Source organism: Sparus aurata, chromosome 10 (genome assembly GCF_900880675.1).
Source record: "Sparus aurata chromosome 10, fSpaAur1.1, whole genome shotgun sequence".
NCBI lineage: Eukaryota > Metazoa > Chordata > Actinopteri > Spariformes > Sparidae > Sparus > Sparus aurata.
The window spans coordinates 32,625,702-32,647,102 of NC_044196.1; the positions used below are offsets into that span (position 1 = coordinate 32,625,702).

The 21,401-nt window shown below is 40.3% G+C and overlaps 1 protein-coding gene across 2 annotated transcripts in view; it reads right to left on the reverse strand.

Annotated features, from left to right (window-relative positions):
• kcnip4a (potassium voltage-gated channel interacting protein 4a) overlaps positions 1-16,829 on the reverse strand; it is a 132,716-nt gene extending 115,887 nt beyond the window's left edge. The window contains exon 1 of one of the 2 annotated variants that reach the window (XM_030430382.1): positions 16,635-16,829. In XM_030430382.1, coding sequence (XP_030286242.1) covers positions 16,635-16,695 — 61 coding nt within the window. In that variant the 5' untranslated portion in view covers positions 16,696-16,829. The remainder of the gene's footprint in view (positions 1-16,634) is intronic. The other variant, XM_030430387.1, reaches the window with a different exon arrangement.
• Between the last annotated feature and the right edge of the window lie 4,572 nt (positions 16,830-21,401).

Sequence of the window (21,401 nt, forward strand, 5' to 3'; positions counted from 1 at the left end):
TTAGAGGACTATGTGTGTGTGTGGTTTTATCCAAGTATCTGAGGAAGAGGAGAGAGTCAAACATGCTGGTCGCTCTGATCATCCTCCTTGAGCCTCTTAAAAAACAAGAAAGACTTCAAAAGACACACACACATACTTAACATGCTCATCCCATCAAACACAAACAAGTGTCACAATCAGAAAAATCTTTTGTTTCAATTTGTCAACAACTGGTCTGTAAGAGATGGGCTGGGTATCAAACATCAGCGCTTTCTTGGGAGTTGGCTGAAATGTGTCTTGAAAAACAAAGTACCCAAATCTGACAGTGTCTGTCTCATTCGATTCTTTGTGTTGTTTACTTATCATTTGATCACACGCTGATGACCATGCTATCATTTGCTAAACAGCATGAAGCACAGTGTACAGCTGGCTGATGGGAATGTCGTTAGTTTTGCAGGATTCTGACAAAACCCCAAAAATTACTTAATGGTTTATACAATTCATCCTGAGGGAAACATCTTTATCAAATTACATGAAAATCCATCCAGTATTTGTTTACACATTTTAAACAAAACCACCAATGTCCACCACAGGAATGATTTTGTTTTCACTGTTATAATATTCACAGTCTGAGCAAGTTTCAGAACATCAGCAGTTAGAAAAGGACCAAAAGACCTGTTAAAAGCTGTATGACATTGGAGAGAAACTGACATTACGACTAACTTAAAAGTAAAAGAAGTTTGACTACATAAGTGTAATTATTGTAGCAACAAGGCGACTTGGCTGTATTACGTGCATGTTTACAGGCAGGTGATACGCAGACTCTTCACCTGCAGCGATCAGTTTGTCATGTGCTCTGGTGAAACCCAGAACTGCACCCCTTCACCAGAGCACACTTGGTACTGATCAAGCTCTTTTTTTACCTTTTTGAATCTGACTAAATAATGTAATGTCAAATGGACTTCTCCTGTAGATGAAACCCTGCGAGTTCTCCTTTTGTATCAAGCAGCAAAAAGTTTTAGCAGGCTGTGTTTAAGTTAGTTTGGCTTACTTGACTTTACCAATAACGTGACTATTGCAGATGTGCACATTGTGATGTCAATGCTGAAACAATATATTGTTCACACTCTGAAATCTGAAATATATAATATAAAGTCTCCAGAAGCATTGTCCTGTACCTGCCGTACCCTCTGATCTCCATGTGCACTAAATTGTTTAGGTCATTTTAATTAACAAGACAGCCATTAATGTCTGATCTACCACATCAATCTTCTCTGTTATAACAACGTATATCCGCCTAACTGGAGGGCATATGTGGGCAGGTTTTAAAACTCTATCCTGAGTTGTTTAGATTAAAATGACACATACCACAGCACAGTCATTACCACGTAGACTTCACTACCCTAAATCTATTACCACAAGCGTTTACGTCTTCCAGACTATGTCTGCAGTGGAATTTTTGTCAGCACTGCCTAAAGCAATTCGTTTATTTATACTACAGTATAAAGAGTCAGGAATTTCCATACATCTTATGCAAATGATTTGTCCCTGGTCATCGGCCAAATGGTCTTAAGCTTACATTTAAATGCACATAACATTAACTATCGTGCCGTGATAGATGGTTATGCTTAAGGGGAGACAGCAAAGCTAAATCTAATTGCAAGGCATATTCTGTACCTGAGAAGACAAAGGGGGGCCCTGGACAGAAAGCTGGGAATAGAGCCATCCTTTCCCAGCAGGCCACAGCACCCGCCTGATCGAAACGAGAGAACAGATTGGTTGCAGTGTTGCGGTACGATATGGATTCTGTGGTGACACTTGTTAGGTGAGCACAACCCGGCTTATGTCTTCATCCTGAGGGAGACAGATTGAAAGCTTCGTCCCCAATATATTGAATAATTTATGTTGGAGAAGTCGTTGCTGCTCATTGATATTCAAGACCACTTTAGTCAAGTACTAGTTAACTCCAAGACTGAGTACAGTGGAATCCTTAGCTAATAACAGTTATCTTAAAGCTGCGATGATCAATATTTTGTCGTTAAGAATGGATTAAATGACTGCTATTTTATCAGCACACAAAAGAGCATTTAGCAGCTAAAGAGCCAGATCACATTCTCCAGAGACCAATACAGAGAGAGAAGGAGAGTGATTGTTGTTCTTAACACTCATCACAAACTCTAAATGAATGCTCATATAACTCCATAATGTCTGAAAGTTATAGCAACTAAAAAACAGGATATGACACCACTGACAGCTGTAAAAACAAACATTACCTTGAATAAAATACCAGATTCCTCTGGCTTTGAACCACAGATCCCACGATGAAAATCTGGATACAGCATTGGTGATGACGACTTGTTCATTCCTGCGAAAGCTGCTCAGTGGTGCATGAAGCCAAAAAAAAAACAAAAAAACCCAGATCTTTCTGATTGTCGGGCCATATTGTGAGCACACTAGAGACTTCCTGTTTAAAGTCTGGTGAACTTGAAAAGAGATGAAATGATTGTGGCTCTTCTAGGCTTTACAAATGTTATTGGACAAATGGGTCAAATTATGTGGTCAAACGAGTCACAATGTAGGCTCCTGGGAAAAGGTCTTTTTGGGACCCGGTGCATCATGTGATGTTGTAACTGAATGGTCTGGCCATTATGAAAGTTGGTTTCAAAACCTGGTGCTCTTCCTGGGGGCTTGGGTTTGAACATGGCTGGAAACATTTGGGATAATGCAAGTACCCACCTCAACAAATTATATAACATGGTCTAGTTATTTTTAGACACTTTAATGGGAAAATATTATATATAACACCTATAAATAGGCTCCTGAGCAGGAAGAACTTCCCATGATAGCATGAGGTTGCTTACTTTATATCTTCATTTCAATGCATAGAGCTAATTTAAAAGACATGACTAATTACTTCTGGCTTGGACCTGTTGTAGCATAATTACCAAGGTACAAATTAAATAAAACCATATTGTTACACATTGTGATCATTTTCAACAAATCTGAAGGTTGCATGAGGTTGGGTGGATTAGACTTCCCATCCAATCACTCAGCTATGATTATCTGTCCTGCTAAAGTCAGTCCATGACAAATTCTTGAAATAGGATCCACATACATTAGCTCCTGAGCGTAGACTTTCAGGTGCTATGTGGTTTGTGCATGAGATGGCTGATGGAGCTTGTGGATCCCTTGCACACTTTAATCTTAATTGTTCCTCTAAAACAGTCACCTATTGATTATGTCAGATCCAGTTTGCTGTAATGTATTCTGAAATCAATTCAGTCAGACTTATATATACATATATAGTATAGTATGCTATTTGGCATCATGGCTCTGACCTAGTCACTCCTTGAAAACATACACCAAGATGAGCATGGAGAACACTACATTTCTCCTTCAAAAACTGCATTGGAAAGAGTACATGTGGGACGGATAACAACAGCTATTTGTTCATCCAAAACAGAACATTATCTTCCAGTACATGTAGCAGTGAAAGACAGATCAACAACATGACTATGTTTGAAGACAACAAACTACAGTGTGCCTTGATGAGTTTGCCATAAAACCAAATTAAAGAATACTATGACTACTTGACCCACAGTGGCAGAGTAACAAGGTCAGACAGGCAGCACGACGGGAGCTCAGAGAAGCGCCACTGCTTCTTCAAATCGAAAGGAGCCAAATTATGTGGTTCACGCATCTGATCAAGATGCCTCCCGGGCACCATTTCTTGGAAGTTTTCCGGGCACATCCAACTGGTAAGTGATCGTGGGGTAGACCCAAAAGATGCTGGAGAGATTATATATATCATCTGACTTGGAAATGCTTTGGAATCCCCCAGGAGGAGCTGGAAAATATTTCAGAGTGAAAAGTCTGGACTTCCTTACTTATCCTGCTGCCACCCGACCGAGCCTAAGATAAGATGCACATTATGAATGGATGATTGGATGGATGAATGCAATTCCTTGGGAATACCTTCTAACACAACATGCTGACTTTGCAAGGGCTGCATCCCAAAAGACTGAAAAGGGCTCCTTGTAACTGGGCTGTGACCAGCCAGAGGTCAACCATCACAACATGACAGCTATCAAATTGACTCCTTGATCAGGTTGACTTTTTGAGAATTTTGAAATACTGATGGAATAAAAAATGGCTGATGTCTCTGCTCCTTGCCTCAGATCTTATTGGACTCATAATTACATAAGCAGCAAAGTATATAAGCAAATAATGACCCTTCCCAGCTGTTGAAGCTTCAAATATCCATGGGAAATTCTCACTGTATCTTCAAAGCACTGAAAATGGTATTTGGGACTGCCCCACATATTACCCCCTACTACAGACCCACATTTGCACTGAGCCAAGAGGAAACCACCCAAAAACTTCATCAGGGGACTCATGAATAAAACCACCTCAGAATATAACATTCAGCGAGTTATACTGTAGCCGATTTCTGAAAACATTCACCTCCCCAGTGTTTTATTTTGTGGTGTTAAACCAAAGTCATACATTCCAACTGCTGAATACCCAAAGACATAAAAGAACAAAGATGGCTTATCTCATTTTCAACAATTTATTCTGGCCATGTCAACCAATATGCTGATGTTTCAGTCCAGTGGCCTTTATCAGCACGGAGGAAAATTGAAGTCTTACATTTATATGCATCATAATACCAATAAAACCTTTTTACACAGGTAAATGGCAGCAGCATCACATATAAATTGGCAGCTACCATTTGCACACAGGGATTCTCTCAGGTAACTGATACCACCAAGCAAACATACACCAACTAAAGAAATGTTCTACGTACAATGGGCTTGTTAGCACAAGCAGTTTACTCTGTATAGCAGTATATTTTGTTTAGGAAGCAAATAATTGAAGTGTTTCAGTGAGCTATGGAAAAGTTTGCTAGAGATGTGGCGTCCCAGGATGTCAGCACAGACCAGAAAAGCTAGCTTGAAGTGGCATGTGAGGTGGCAGCAGCAATTGTATTCCTTCCCAAAACTCTCCTGAAGTGATGGTACAACTGTTGGCAGGTTTAAATGAACAGCAGCACCAACAGCACAACAGAGTTAACAAATGCAGAAGAACAGGCAGAGTGTTGAACACTGAATATAGACTTTTGTAAGTTATTTGCTGATATGTATATATAAATTAGATCTATTCTTGGGTAATAAAAGGTTAAGATTATCATCACTTTGCTGCAGAAAACAACTTCCCCTTGCATCTATTATGTCATCACACACGTAAACAATGCCCTGTATACAAAAACTTCACCTTTTAGTGAATAAATGAGAGCATTATCATAGCATTTCCATTTTGCTATCGGTCATTTCTGAGAGGAGTGCGTCTGTCTCCCAGCTAGGTCTGACCTTTAACAAATACACCTGGATTCATATCCCTAGTTGTGTTTTCCCATTAACTGTACTGCCCTTTTGAAGCAGCAAACACATTACATAAATCACAATCCCAAAATATTTCTTTAAATTAGTTTAATTTTTCTTAACTTTAGCTGTGATAACAGTGCCTTCATAACCAATAGAAACGATGGACAAGCTTCTGAAAATAAGATAAGAGATGTTCTAAACATGAATGATCCTTAAATATCATCATGTTCCTGAAAGAATGGAAGTCTCATAACTCATGTGCCAGGGGGTTAAAAAGCAAATTTGTAATAAAAAAGGTGTTTGGGTTGTGTCCTATCAACAGAAGCTCAATGTATTCAGATTCAGAAGCACTCAAACAGCACTGTACCTGAACTTTCCCCCACATTTATGTCCTCCATCTCTTTAAAGCCAACTGGGACGCTAATCTTTTTTGCCTCAGTGTTCTGGGTGATTTTAGGAGAGCTTAAGGAATATTAACAACCCTGCTGTCTCAGTATAAAGTGATGGAGGATGCACATTTAAGGCAACAGGCTCATTTGAACCAAGCCCTGCATTTCCATAAAACCTTATACAAGGATAATGCAATAGCCCATTACAGGAGCCATTACCCGTAGCAAAGGAGGCTGCTGCCCAGCAGCATCAGCAACATAACATGAATTCAGCTCTTATTTTTTAAATGTTCTCCACCACATTAGTAAGTAGAGCTCAATAATTGCCTTTACTACTCAAGTGTAATGTGAGTGCTGCGGGATGTAGCAGCTGACTGGAGTCTGATGTAAGTTAAATCTTTTGGAAATGAAAACATTAATTCAGGCCCACATGTATTCACTTTAGTTTAGAGGTTTTAATAAAATCTACTGTAGCCTGCATGAGAATCTTTACGTGTGTATGATCTGAAAAGATAAAAAGCAAAAGCTTAAAACTTTCTATATCAGAGTTTTTAACGTCTAGATAAAAGAAAGATCATTTGAGTGTCTTAACCATGAGATATTTTCAATTTTGGTCGCTTATGTGCATGTCTGTGTGTATCTGTCCACAGCTAAGATCGCAAACTATTGAACCCATCAGCCTGATAACGTCTGTGTACATGTATGTCTGCATGAATAAAGACCACTATACTATACAACAAATATAATATTCAACACCCATCTACTTCCATTCATTGCAAGCGAAGGGGCAAGTAAAACATTTGCATCTATACCGAAGCAAACTTGCATCCCGGCTTTAGAGTTCGTCATCGGTGAACTTTGACTGCACCATTGCAACCACAACCATTAGTAAAGACTCGTGTGATTGAATCCTTAAACAGGCTACAATCCAGAGATATCACAACAGGCTGCTCACCCTCAGTCCTCTTCACCTGCCAGCAGAGACCACAGGTGATTGACAACTGCTTCAGTTTGACACCAGACACACCTGAGAGATCTGCACTCTACAAGTGCACTCCGGTAGTTAGTTATTTGTATGCTCAGGTTTGTTGTCAAGTCTGTCTTATCAAAGCGGCATAAATGCATAAATAAATAAATATTTCTGGGAAAAATACTTTATGGATTTCCTAACTTTTTTAAATGATTGCCTCAAACCAGCCCATCCCCTGCGAACACACACACACACACACACACACACAGCTACAGCAGAACCCTGTAAAAGATGCATTCATAAGTAAGAGCCATAAATCAGAGCGCTCATTATTCTCTGTTGCATTAGCTTGAAATGCTTTCGATGCCATCTTTCCTCTCCTGCTCCAATGTCACAGTGGTCAGAAACCCTGTGGTTCAGTGTTAGCAGGTCAGCTGGTAGTCACAGCAGTGCCAGACAGACGATGCATTGAGCTATGTGCATCAAGGCTGGCCATCTCTCAGCCTCCCTCCAACACACACACACACGCACACACACACGTATACACACATGCTCTCCCTTTCCAATTTCCCACACACACACACACACCGCGACCTTGTCCTCCAAAGTGGCTGCTAAAATTAGCAGAATGCATGAGGGGCAGTAACCCTGTGGATTAAATAAACTGCAATGCAGTATTTAATGATGGGAGATGGAGGCTCATCTCCATGAAGTCACACCACGTACCAGCGTATCCAGGATCTGTTTTCTTCCTCGTTTTGAAACACGAGCGCTCCATAATGGCGTCTGTACGGAAACAGTGGCTGTTCACTTGTTCAATGAAGATGACCTGAAATCGATACAATCACCTCTTGAACCATGGTCGAGTAATCTGATAGGAGGGGGACTATACTGGCAATGAGAGAGCCAAGATCAGATTTACAGAAGAAAAGGTGTCCATAACTTCTTTATATAACCACCCGCTGATAGAAGCTTCCTTTCTAGAATGTTTGTAGTCCTGCAGCCCCAGAAGGCAACAGGTTCACTCAAAATACAAGTATTAGGTCGCAACGGCTAATTAAAAGATCACGCAAGATAGCGAGAGATGGGCTGCGATACCCACCTAACAATCTTGCTGATACAATTATGTGTCAATCACAGCATTGTTCATTATCATGCCGCAATTATGCACCGGTATTAATTATCGCGTGAATACAGGCTCAGCATTTTTTTAAATGGGTAATTGACAAAGCTCTCCTGGGAAAAGGCGACTCAGCATAATGAAAATGAATAATGTGGACAGTCCATCAGTTCACATTTGCCTAGTTTCTCTTGCACTCTGCTCGCCCTAACAAATGTTTAATGGACTGTGGCATATTGGCGTTTCATGAAAATGTGTGAATCAACACATACCGCAAGGTTTAAGTTGTATGTATAGACATTTTCGATATGCACACTTTCAAACAAGAAAAAACAACACACACGCAGAACCTTTTACCACTTCCCTGCCCTCTGTGGGTGCGTGCTATTTTCCGAGTCAATGTGTTGGAATGCCTCCATAAATTATTCAGCCGCAGCGCCTGCTATCTGAAGATAACAGTGGCTCTTTATCGGTCAGCGTGTACAGAGACACTGCGCCGCTGACTATACAAGCACCTAGAGGGATTCGGGGCACCTTCTGTGTGAGGATGCGTGTCACTGTGGCAGCGAAGCATACAAAAGAATACAGCCTATCACAAGGTTTATGTTGTAAGGTCACTTTCATTGTCTGGAGATACTCTCATTTTCAGCTCATAAATAAAAGCCTTGTTTTTGGCCGTCGCATAACTAATGTAGGGGTCACTGCATGTCAACTCACGGTTCCCATTTCAAGCCATGAAAGATGTCATTTAGAACATTTCCTGAGTGCAAACTAGCCCAACAAAGATGGCAAAACTCCAAGGTCAAAAGTGAAATATTGCAACAAGTGAAAAGTATAAAAAATAGCCATTTTAAAAATATATATATATATATATATAATAATAATAATAACCATCTTTAGATTATAAAAATAGCTGTTAGATTTTGCATATCATCCTTTGGGTTTCTGAGATGTTCAGGGCAAATTTCAATCCAAATCCAGTGAAAAATACCAAACTGGGGCTCCTCTTATCCAACCATCCACGCTGCTGTCACTCTCACAGTTGCTACCACAGTAAAGACTGGGAAGCTAGAAGGTGGAACACACAAATCAATCGCTGGATTTGTCTATGGGATTTTGCAAGGTCCAATGAATTTGTTAGATATATATTTGACATGGTTAACTGGGAGGGCCTAGGTGAGTTTGTGTGGAAGAACCTGCAGACTAAAGATCAGCAAAGTTAGCTGCCATCTGTACTTGTTCAAAGTATCTAAACAGAGGCAGTTTCAAACTAATCAGTTAACTTCTGACTGCCAACCACATCATGGGAATCATGAATATCATAAATGCATTTTGTAGTTTCATTTAAATTCAAAATATATAAAAAATCACTTCCAACAATGATATACTTTACATGCTTCAGACTCTGTAAAACAAACATAATTTGCTAGTCTGTATTAAAACTACATACAGGTATACTGAATATTGAAACAATGAGTTGATTATTGTAGCAGCAATTCTAATCAGTTATCATTTTAAATAAATAAAAATACTAAAAATTCACTGTTCACATTTTCTAACATGTTCTCTCTGTTGTTCTTTGTCTTCAATAATAAAACAACTGCATACATTTGGGTTTCTGACTGAAAAAGTAACCTTAACGTGTCAACTTGGGCTCTGATCTGTAGTGGAAACTGCCTACCACAGACACTCAAACACTCAAATTATGGACAAAATTAATAGTTACTGAAAAGAGCATTTACTCATCAGTTATTCTTACACACAATAAAACAGTGCTGTGCCATCTGTCCACCTTACACAGGCTCGCAGCTTAACAACTGGATGAAAGGTGTGTGAAAATCTATTCTTTGCTCCTGAGACACACTTTCTCTGTACAACCACTAGGTGTCACCCTTACACATTGCATGGAAACAACAACTACCTTACAGCAGTCACATTCTTTCCATGATATTCAAGGTTGAATGTTAGTTGACATAACATTGACAAGCATCTACTGATAATTACTTAAGCCACTGTAGATAAGCCCATTTACAGTTATTGTTCTATGCAAACTGCTGTTATATTTCCAATCTATTTTCAGGTCTACTATCGTGCATATGGCTCATGTCCGTATGCTTTACATGTCATAATCTCCCACTGGAATGGCAGCACTGTTGTGTAGTCTATAATCAGTGCTGGCTGCACCCTGTGGGACGTGGACTTTTGGAGAGACTAAAGTCCGAAATAGGCTTTTAAGCCCCCCCATTGGGACGAGAAGAAAGACAGACGGACCCTCCAGTTGGCCACTATTGCCAGGCCTGCCTCCACATATGGCCTGTATGATGTTCAGCTATGACACCATTTCTGACTCCTCAGATAAACCCATCCTACAAGACATATGGCCGATTCTTTAATGTCAGCTCCATTATTCTTTTTTATGGGGCACAACGGAGGGCAAGTGTGGGCGAGTGACAAAATCTGGATTAAAAGCACGTAGTAATTCATAGTGCTTGTTTGTAGACTGATAATAATCCAGGCTGACAGAGTGATAAAAACAAATTATAACAAGTAAGACTTTAAGTGACAGGAGATCTTATCTCAAAGATACCATAACTGAAAAAGATGTTGTGGGGAAAAAAGGGAGCTAAACTTTAAACAGGATCTGCATGACAGGTTTGCAGCAGAGCAGAGCATAGTGGAATAATAGTAGAGTCTAAAACTATTTAAATTGTCTTAATGTTAAAATTACACATTGGAGAAAGCTCAGATATGGATTTATAAGGAGCTAGAGCCTTACCCAGCATGCACTTGAAGCAAAGGTGGCAGGTTACATTTTGACAGGTTGCCAGCTCATCATAGGGAACCAAAGATAAATACACAAAGTTAACAATACTCTAAATAAACCAAGATTCTACTACAGACGATCTTTTCCTGAAAAATACCGCAAAGCATTACCTCTTAAGACCTTTAACAAAAACGTTCTGAGAAAATAAGATGACATGAACAACTTGTACCTCTAACAGACATGCAGGATGATCACATGGACTTTGCATTAAAGGGTCACAGGTAAGAAAAGGTAGGGTAAGATCAAACCAGCAACTTTCTGTGAGACACAGTGGCAGGCCATAATGCCACAATGAGGTCATCAACAACATACACAAATAATGTTAAATAGCAGAACTTGGACCTTCATCAGTGTGTAAAATAACAAATACAGAGCACATCAACTGTTGATGCTAAAAGGTGTGATAAAATCTTAAAGGCTGAAGAGGAATCGCCAATAAATATGAGAAAATACTGTGTCTGTTCTTCCAAATGTATGAAAAGATACACCACTCATTTCTTAAAGCAACTTTTTGGACAAAAGCATCTGCTAAATGTAAATGATGTTCTGCTGTCTTGACTGTTATGGACACAGTTTCCTGTTAGCTGACTGAGGGTTTTTTGCTCGTAGTTGTGTCATTTCAGTCGTCTGTCTTTGCCAGCTCTTTTGGTGTAAAGCGATATGTGAATTGTTATCCTCATACTGTCTTTTTATAAAGGATATATATACCTTTTCACTTTTAATAAATGCTCTGATGAAACAGTTATCTGCTCTTACAAAATTTAATTAAAAAAAGTGTGCTTAACCTTAAAATAGATGGACTTTATTTTTATAGTTCCTCAATTCTCCTTCCAGTCTGTTCGTATTTTGTCTTTTCAAAAATCTATATTAAAACATATTAGCATATAAAGCAGGAAACAAATCCTGCCACCCAAACCTTTTATTCACTGAAACTTCTTTGGTGTCAGAATGACAACAAAGCACATCATTAAATATCAATAACGACACATAAAACAACAAATTAAATCTTAATGAGGCATAGTTAGCACAAAGTTACAAGGAACTTCAGCCATGAAACATGTAATGATGTGTGATAAAAAAGCCATAAAAACGCCGTTCTTCACTTCACAGAAGCATGACTTTTTGAATATCTGGTCATGACCAAAGTTCCGCTTGTCGTCTGTTATTTTCTGGGCACTAGGGAATGCAGTTTATCCTCAATATGACCTTGGCACAAACAAAGAAAGACACGTTTGCAAGCTGAGGCCAAGCGTCGCCACCCAGTTGGCACTGGCTGTTTGGCACTCTATCCAAGGAAGTCAAATGGAGTGAAGCTGTGGCATAAACAAGCCCGCGGGTGGAAATATGAACATGAAAGACGACTTCGGCAATCACAAACAGGCACCTTATGTTCCGCTGTCCCTATAGTTATAGCCGCAGCGACAGTGTTTTGACCCTCCTTCTACATCCCAATGGGTCACCCTCACTTCATCCATCACTGTTTCCTCCGCCTCTCCCTCTCTGCGCCCTGCATCCTCACCTCACCCTACTTTCTTCCCTCCCTGTCTCCTTCCCTCATTCTTCTCTGGCCTGAGTCCCAAGGCAGATGGTCCGTGCAAGCAGATGCTCCCCCACCCAGCCTCTCCAAATGGGAAAAACAAAGCCTGGATCCAAAGCAAACAAAAGCTGCTGGAGGGAGACAAGCAGGGAAGTTCACGGTACAATTGATCTATGATTTGACTGTGTTCGGCTTTTCATCGACAGGTAGACAGGAAGCACACAGGTGGTCACCAAAAAATAAAAATCGACCAATCCCAAAGACCCATCTTGATGCTCTGGAACACACTTGACTTCACAGACGTCACTAAGACAATCCGATGTGCCAGATTCAACTGTTAATAAGTCAAACTTTCCAACTTTTAATCTATCTATAGAGTGAAGTGAATATAAAAGTAGGCAGGTCCCAGAAATCTGATTCGTACTGATATCACTGTCCAAGAAAGATCTTGCAAAGAGCAGCAAACAAGACTGGACAAAGACACAATTAATCACACAACATCCATAATTAAAAAAAAAAACCTGATCATGCTGCCAAAATTAGTCTATTAAGTGGCTGCTGAATGCTAAATATATCAGTCCTTTACAACGACATTCGGCTAAATTCTGAGTGTCCTTAAGTTGCCTTTAAACGAGTTAATTAGAATTATCGTCGCTTTACATCCACCACTCTTTAATTTATTCTAATACCAAATCAAACAGCACATCTTTTGCTGTGACAAAGACAAAGAAACGTTGGGAACGGTGATCCTGTGGCTGCATGCTGTCAAAACCTCCCTCTGAAAAAACCTAGAACACACCGTTCTGCTGTTTGACAGATCTGGAGCAGTTTTCACATCGTAGAGTCGCTCTGATCGCAGGACACGTGGCTGACAGATGTTCAGAAAACACACGCAAAGAAACACACACACACACACACACACACACACACTGCAATGTGGTCAGCTCCTGAAGCCATAACATTTCACAGCTGACATTTAAGAGAAGTATGGTTCAGTCATTGTCCCGTACAAAACAGATACGCGGCTATTAGTACAACAGCCCCAAGGACATTCTTAACCGAAACAACCCACATGCAAATAACCATCTTCTATATTCTATAAGTTACAGTTAACTATATTTTTTCTTGCTTCATGTCACCACACCATCATTCAATAAAGAAAGTGGCTGTTTTTGTGCAAACTCTGTATAGCAGGTCTGCCCAAAGTGGAGTTTGTGACAGGAGGTGACCAATAATATGGTTTGCTTTGGCCTGCAAAGATGCCTCGAGAGGAAAAGAAAAGTCAATTTACTTTTAAAAATAATAAATAAAAATAATAAATCACTGTTTTATTTTATCTGAGGTAAAAATGCTCTTCAAATACGTAGGATTCTTAGAGAAAATGTTTGCATCTTAACAAAATAATTCAATACAATAAGTGTTTGCTTTTGGCCCAGGCTCATGATTAAGTTTCAGTTTTGGCTCTCCAAGGGAAAAAGTTTGGGCAGCCCTGCTGTATACTTTCTGCTGACATCTCAATGAACGAGTGATAACACTGATAAATGCTGCGAATTGGATGCTGCACTTGGTTGCGTTGAAGCCAAAGCACATACTGGCCCATACACTCAAATCCTGACTCAGTACTGATGTCCTAAATATTGATTATTTCATGAAGGTCTGTTTGTTCTGAGTGTAGTGTAGAATTAATGTGCAGATCTGAATTGTGACTGACCTTTAACTCACCACCTCACGTTTGCACTTAGGGTTCCATCAAATGATTTTCTTTCACGTTAATCAATAGGTCTATAAAATGTTAAAGATACTGAAAATGCTCCAATCTCCCAGAATCCACTGTGACATCTTCAAATTCCTTCTTTGGCCAGCCAACAGGTCAAAACCCCTAGGAATCTTTATTTACTACCATTAATGACAAAAAAAAGCAGCAAATCTTTACATTTAGGAGGCTAGAACCAGAAAATGTTTAGTATTTTCGCTTGAAAAATGACCGAAAAGATTAATCACCTATCAAAATTATAGGCATCAACTGATGGTGGTAGTTCTACTTACACTCTCCACTTGTGTACTAACATTATAATATCTATCTGCAGAGTTTGGAGTTGATTAACTAGTTCTTTTGGAAAATATTATGCACGTAGCAGGCTAAGCATAAGCCGGAGTAATTAAATGCAAATCAGAGTAAATGAAGCATTGATTCAACAGCTATGAGGCAATACCTCATGGTAACATTCTCACTGTTTATGTTTTATTGTATAATGTTGCTCAGCGCTGTTCGAGGGCCCTGGATATACAATCTGAGTCATAATCAGCTATGATAATTCATCCTGACACAAAGAAAAAGAGGACATCCATCACCAGAGACTCACAATGGACGCAGCTTGTAGTCAACCGCTTCAGTGCGAAAGACGGAGCTGGCCGTGGTGCTGAAAGTAGCTCAATCGGAACAGGAAACCTTACGGGGCTGCGTCTTACACATCGCCTTTGTGAAACTCAGGGATACGGTACTAAAAGAGAGAAATGTCTAGGGGAGCCTCTGGCAGGCACCGACTGAAGTTGCAGTGGTGATCTGAGAGAGCTCCAAGGCACTGATGCAAAGAATCACTGCACCAGAGAAGCCAGCTCTTGGGAGGATCAACTCATGGCTGGGTGGCTGTAGCATTTTTGTGGGCGATCGTTACGTTTTCAGATTTGTCACCTGGGGAGACCATGATGCGGTATCCCACGGGGGACAAACTGGTGGGGGCTTCAGAGAGGGAGGAAAGGATGGAGAGTCTAGAAAAATGCATATTGAGAAAAAAGACATCATTTGGTTTCTCTCTTCAAGAATATAAGATACAGTAGATACAAATGCTGTGCGTTGACGGACTGTAACTGATCTGAAGCCGTCTGACTGACAAGAAACTTGGTCAAGAGTGGAGAAGAAGACAGCAGAGTTATTGCTGCCAAAAGCAAACTGGTTAAACGCCCAAATTTAAATTCTAAATTCAAGCTACAAGTCAACCCTGCTTTGAAAATTAAGCTTCTTTTGGGCAGAGAAGGAGAGAAATCAATATCCTTCAATTACATAACACATTCTCAGACTGCAGTATGCTACAAGTAAGAAATTAAAGAGTCGGTCAGATGTCTTCACCACAACTAGGTTACATTTTGCTCTCTGCGTCCATATCCATGATCTTGATTCTGCCCCTTTTAGAGCCATTTACCAAAGTCTGCATATCCTCATTAGTTGGCATAAGTCTTACTGCTTAATAGCAGGTATTTTAGCAGGTGCATACAACATTGTTTCCCATTTTTCAGGCAGTGGGTAAGGGCTACTGATGGGAAAGCATAATGTCGGAGACTAAACTGAATAAAACATTTGCAGACGAGTATTAAATTCGAGAGGAATACCTCTAGACAGCTCAAACCTTGAAGGAATGACTCACACTCTTAACAAAGGATAATTAGAAGAAGTCAATTAGGTGTGCAAACAAACATTAACCCGAGCCAGGAATGATGAGCAGTTAACTGCTGTCCTGGCTCCGAGAGAGGCAGTGAGGAGCCTGAGGGGAAACCTATGGACTATAACTGAGTGATCATTATTCTGGATGCTGGCCAGGTAGTGTGGAGGGGGCAGCCCAGGAGAGGATCTGTGCTACTGAATCCATTATGGCTTTTACTGATGCCCCTGTGTCCACATACTGACATTCAATTCTCACAAGGGGGTTCAAAAGTGTTCCAAGACGAAGATTAAAAATAATAACTCTCTTCATTGCAACAGGGATTTCTGAACCCCACCAACACAAACTCAATTTTTATAGCCTTTCAGCAGAAACTGCAAAATTGAGTAAAAATGGCTGCTGCCCAGTTGAATTTCTGACAAGACCACCAACCAAACATATATTACTTTCAAGAGAAGGCAAAAGTCCACACACGAGTACTCAAGACAAGAAAACCTTAGAAATATAAGCTGAAGAAGCATGCAAGCTAAAATTATGCATGAGAGAAAACACGCCAAACTCCATTAGAAAATATATCAATTTAATGTTGCCTTTGAACGAATATAAACTATAAAGTAGACTAGCGTTAGCCTACACATAGCACCTACTACAAATATGATAATGTCGAGGTGAATGAGCGGTAATGCCAGTCACCTGTCACGAATTATCTCTAAAGTGTGAAACATGCTAACGTTTAAAAAGTTTGTTATTCTATCAAAAAAGTGTTTCTTATTGCATCAATTACAAGCCGAATCAAGGTGTGGTCCTTTAATGACACACAATGCAAATTGTATTTTGTGCTAGCCTTTAAATATTTCACCTATGAATAGCACAATATTAAATTGTCATTATTGTAATGGGAGTTTTGCATGATGTTTTTTTTTCTCCACGCGTGGCCGAAAAGACAAGACAAATTATCCGATGAACTCGCCAAAGCGTGCGGCCACAGTCCTACCAGGTGACGAGACAGCGGCGTCCACCCGGGCAGAGATGGTCTCCACTCTCTTTGCATCCATAGTTTTTCTCTTTTCTTGTCTTTCTTTATCCGTATATCGACTTTTCTTGGTGAGAGGAGGCTCGTTTCGGGCGCCGCTCACTCGGACTAGTTGCTGCTCATCCAACTCCCAAGTTTCGCAGTGAGAGAGGAGCGCTGGGAGGCTGCGCGTGCACGCTGCTCGTGGCGGGAGCGCGCAGAGGTGGGGTGGTGGTGGTGATGGTGCCTGAGTGCTGCCAATGTGTGGAGATTAGGAAAATGTCTTTGGTTCTATGCATGGCTGCAAGGATCGGTCAATTAGACGACTTTTACATGATTGAAAAATGTATTTTCTCGTGTATGAAAACAGGATTTTAAAGGTGCAGTAGCCTATGTAAGTTTTGGCCACCTGTCAAATTCATGCTCAAAGCAGTGTATCACCATAGCAGCAGTGTGCCAATTGTTGAAAAATGCGTGCTAAAGTGCCCTATTGGAAGCCAAAACGCGCACTAAAGTGCCCTATTGGAAGCCAAAACCGCGTGCTAAAGTGCCCTCTTGGGAGCCAAAACACGCGCTAAAGTGCCCTCTTCAGTGACGAGAACGTGCTGTATGTGCCCTTTTTTTCTTTTCGCCCCTGCTCTTCAAAAAGTCTGTGCACGCCACTGCACCAGAGTGACCACTAACTACTGCCAAACGTACCCGGCCTCAGCTAGTTAGCTCAGTTAGCTGTTAAGCTAGCGGTCTGGACTGGGAGCTTGGTGTTTCCACCGCTAGCACAGCATCTTTGAATTAGGACGGGGCTAATAGTTAGCATGCTAACTTCAGTAGCAGTATATCGACTTGATTCCGCAAATTCCGCTAATAATTTCAGTTATTTTTTTAGTGTTTTAAATAAAAATTCTCACACATCGCACCTTTAAAAGATTGATCAATTAACCCTTTAGCAGGCATTTATTGAAATGAAAATACTTTCTAAAAGGTGTATATATAAAACAAATATAAGAAAAACACATATAGATTAAAGGAACCTTTATTTTAAAAAAAATTTAAGGAACATTAATAACACACACATATCTATATACCAATACAACATCAATAATAAATATAATGATATTTATATATGTAATACAATATACAACATAAATAACAGATATAACATGTATCAAAGTCCACTCCAGTTCAGTCGTTTATCCTGCATAGCAACGCCAATTTGGATGTCCGTGGAAGTGACCATTTATAGTTCCTTGCTCGATAAAGGGTTAAAGATGGCATATCTTTGCATATTTCATACCAGATGGTCAAATCATCGTCCTTTAGTGGAGTACACCCACACTCGAGTAATTCCAAGCTCACAGCGTAGCATTTCCGTCTGCTGGCATTAACCGAATTTATAGTGTATGTATTAGTGTGGTTTGTTTGGCACGCCATAGACTGCATTAAACTTTGAAGTAGTGGATCCAAAAGTGTGGTTCAGGGACCTCCACGGGTCTTTAACAGTGTTTTCATCATAAATCTCTCCGCTTTCCCTCCTCGCCACAGACAGTTTAGACAGTTACATAATTCTGCAGTAAGTCAAAACACTTTGGGACACAGCTGATAAAATGTGAGTGCACACAGATGCTTACAGTAGAGTACATACACACCCCCAATGCACAGTCTCTATATTTCTTCTATCTTGCATGGGAACAAAATGCAGTATAAACAATATATCAGCTGTTAGACGGAACAGTGTGTCTGCAAGTGGCGGTTTTCCACCCGTATTGTAGTTACACATTGAAACAAGCCCACTAAAGTCCTGCTGAAAAGAATAAATCAGACGTCCTCTCAGCCGTTTTGAAGAGTGGTCCATTTTTAACAACATAGCACATCTGTTTCATGAAGGAGGGGTTGCAAAGGACTGTTTAACTGCCTCCCAAGAATACCACAAAGGACAGAGTCTGACGTAAAACACACACTCAGCTCCGTTCAACAATAGACAGATCTTGAAACAGCAAGGCCATTTACTCAGCTGGTATTATGGGAAACTGCTGACACATCTGAAAAACACATCCTCCCTTAAACTGTTCTGACGTGTGCGAGAGCAAGTGCCTACTTTGAACCGCGGTGTAATGATTATTTTTAGACATTTTTTTTTATTTTTGGCGTATACAGGAATCATATGCAGCTGATGAAAAGGAAACTATGGGCCCGGTGCTCAAATGTTTCACATGGCTGACATGGATTTCAGTATGAGACTAAAAAGGAATCAAGTGGCTCCAGTGATCTATCCGGATAGATGCTGGTCGAGGCAGGCGGTGAATGTGACTAAACATAATGAAGAAAAAACCTGGAAACAAAAAGAATCGCATAGATAGATTTTCATCAGCAGTGGTGGTTGTTCTTTATCCAACGTCAACTGCAACTGCAGTCAGGCTCGACCCGGTTTAACTCGGCGCGGTGAAGTTATTGCATTTCTACCACAACTGCTTGGCTACCTGCCTGAAAGCATGTCTTTAACAAATGTTGTTCTTCTGTCGAACCCCGCTGAACTATCCAAGAATCCCCGCTAGCAGAGTGGCTCCACTCATTCGGTTCCAAACACATTTCATTTCCTATAACTTCTTCACAATAAAAGCCCAAACTAACACAAAATATTAGCCCCTTTAAGCGACTGGTCAAAAAACCCAAAGTGTGTTGAATTCAGCAGGGGTGTTTTCTGTTTTTTTAATTAAATTTACCATTTGCATGAGAAAGAATGTGTTTAATGTTTCAAAAATGTTCCCACATAGTCTTATTTTAAAGCGTTATTCTTGCAGTTAGCTGTAAGCTGTCTAAAATGCTAGTAGGCTAGTGTCCTCTTTTACTTGTAGTAGCCTTTAGCTTGTGATTTTAGCACCAGTTAAATCTATTAGAATTTTCAGGCAAAGCTTTGACATTTTGGTGATTAGACTATTGCTTTTTGTGGAAAGGTAGTCAATGCTGCTCTCACGTTGTCTGTATTAAGCTACAGCCAGCAGCTTGTTAGCTAGCACAACGCTTTCAAACAGCTAGCCTGGCTCTGTAGCCTAGCCTAATATTGGTAACTTTACCGTACACCGTTTGCATACCAGCACCCTTTGAAACTCTGAAACTAAAGCATTTTATCTTCTTTTTTAATTTCCGTACAAAAGTGTGGAGTAAATGTTAGGCTGCGATTAGCCTATATAAGGTTTATTTGACCGCTATTTGAAATCTATGCTACACTAAGCTAACCGTCTGAGAGCGTTATCAGTGTTCTAAAACTAAAATTTGTGTATTCTCTCAAAAAATATGAAACTTTTGCTTAAAGTCTACAATGAATTTACTTGTACTACTTGGTACTAGTCGTAGCTAAAACATTTAAATGTTATTAAGCTTTTGTTAAGGTTAAAAGCTCACTTTGGTGCCAAAACATGGCACAAAAAACGTCTTTAACACAAGTCAAAGCCTCAACTTTTTCAATAGTTCGTCAACTCCGTCCACATGTTTAAAGCCTCTTCCGTGCATAAACACATACGCATTCCCATACACAACCTTCAGTTTTCGAGGCGTGTGTGAGAGAGGGCTCCTGTCTGCATCTGTCAGCCTGAACAATGACTGATATCGGTTTTCGAGGTGGCTATAAATAACAGAGCACCTGGACAGAAAGATGAAGCCAAAATCTGCTCAGACAGACTGGCACAGGTAGATGGATGGCAATGTGAGGGCATTAATGAGAGCACAGGTCTGCCAACACATGGGGATGCGAGCGCTGCAGATGGCTTGATGTGATCATTATATGGCAAAGTGTGTGTGTGTGTCTGCAACTGTGGAGGGGGAAAAAAAAAGAGACGGAAAGTGGCATCGGAGAGTGACTGGACCTGTTTGTTCCCCAATAATTAACAGAAGAATTCGGGGAAAATGTCAATGTGCTTCCACGGAGAACTTTGACTTTAACCTTACAGACAACGTATTATTTGAACATTGAATCAGCTGAAGTCCAGGTTTCTTCAAGTCCCAATCTGGAAGAACTATTTCAACACACACCATTCTGATCTAATGATCCCCCCGCTCCTTTACCCAAGAGATCACCGAATGAGCATCTATTCCTGTCCTCCTCTCTGATGGTGCCAGAAGTTTAATCAAGATATATTTTGGTTTGTACAAGGAGTCTGCACTGTGCTTAACGAGGAGACTGTGCTGATACTCCATTCATCCAGACATACAGTTAAAAAATGAACCTAATGACTGCATTAAGCTACTTTGGGGTTAAGGCTGAATTCTGTTGGCGCTCAACAATAGAAGAGTCAATTATGATGTGGGAATCACAGCTGATTTCGCCGTCTTAGGTAGCTTAATTGGATGAAATTGCAGTCTCCAACCGATAACAGGCAGATTGTCCCTTTGCGACCGCATTATTTAAGGGGGCACTTTGGGCTTGTTCATCTGCCAAGAAGGCTTTTGGACACCTTAATCAGTTTGAATGAAATAGACAGAGCGGTTAAGCATTCGTCTTATTCAGGCACAAGAATGAATGCCACAAAGGCGATCTGAAAACCCATTAATGCACTAAAGACTGCAATATAAAGAGGTAATAAGCGCTGTATCTGTCTGGTTTTGTCTTTGATAAGTCACAGGACTGTCAAATGTGAGCTTGAACTTGAAGGACACCATGTGACCAACTTCGAGTGTTAATTGGTCAAACTTAAACAATTACAAACTGGCAAGCCTTTGATACACTGAGGTCAAAGTTCCTGTCAAAGATCATACTTT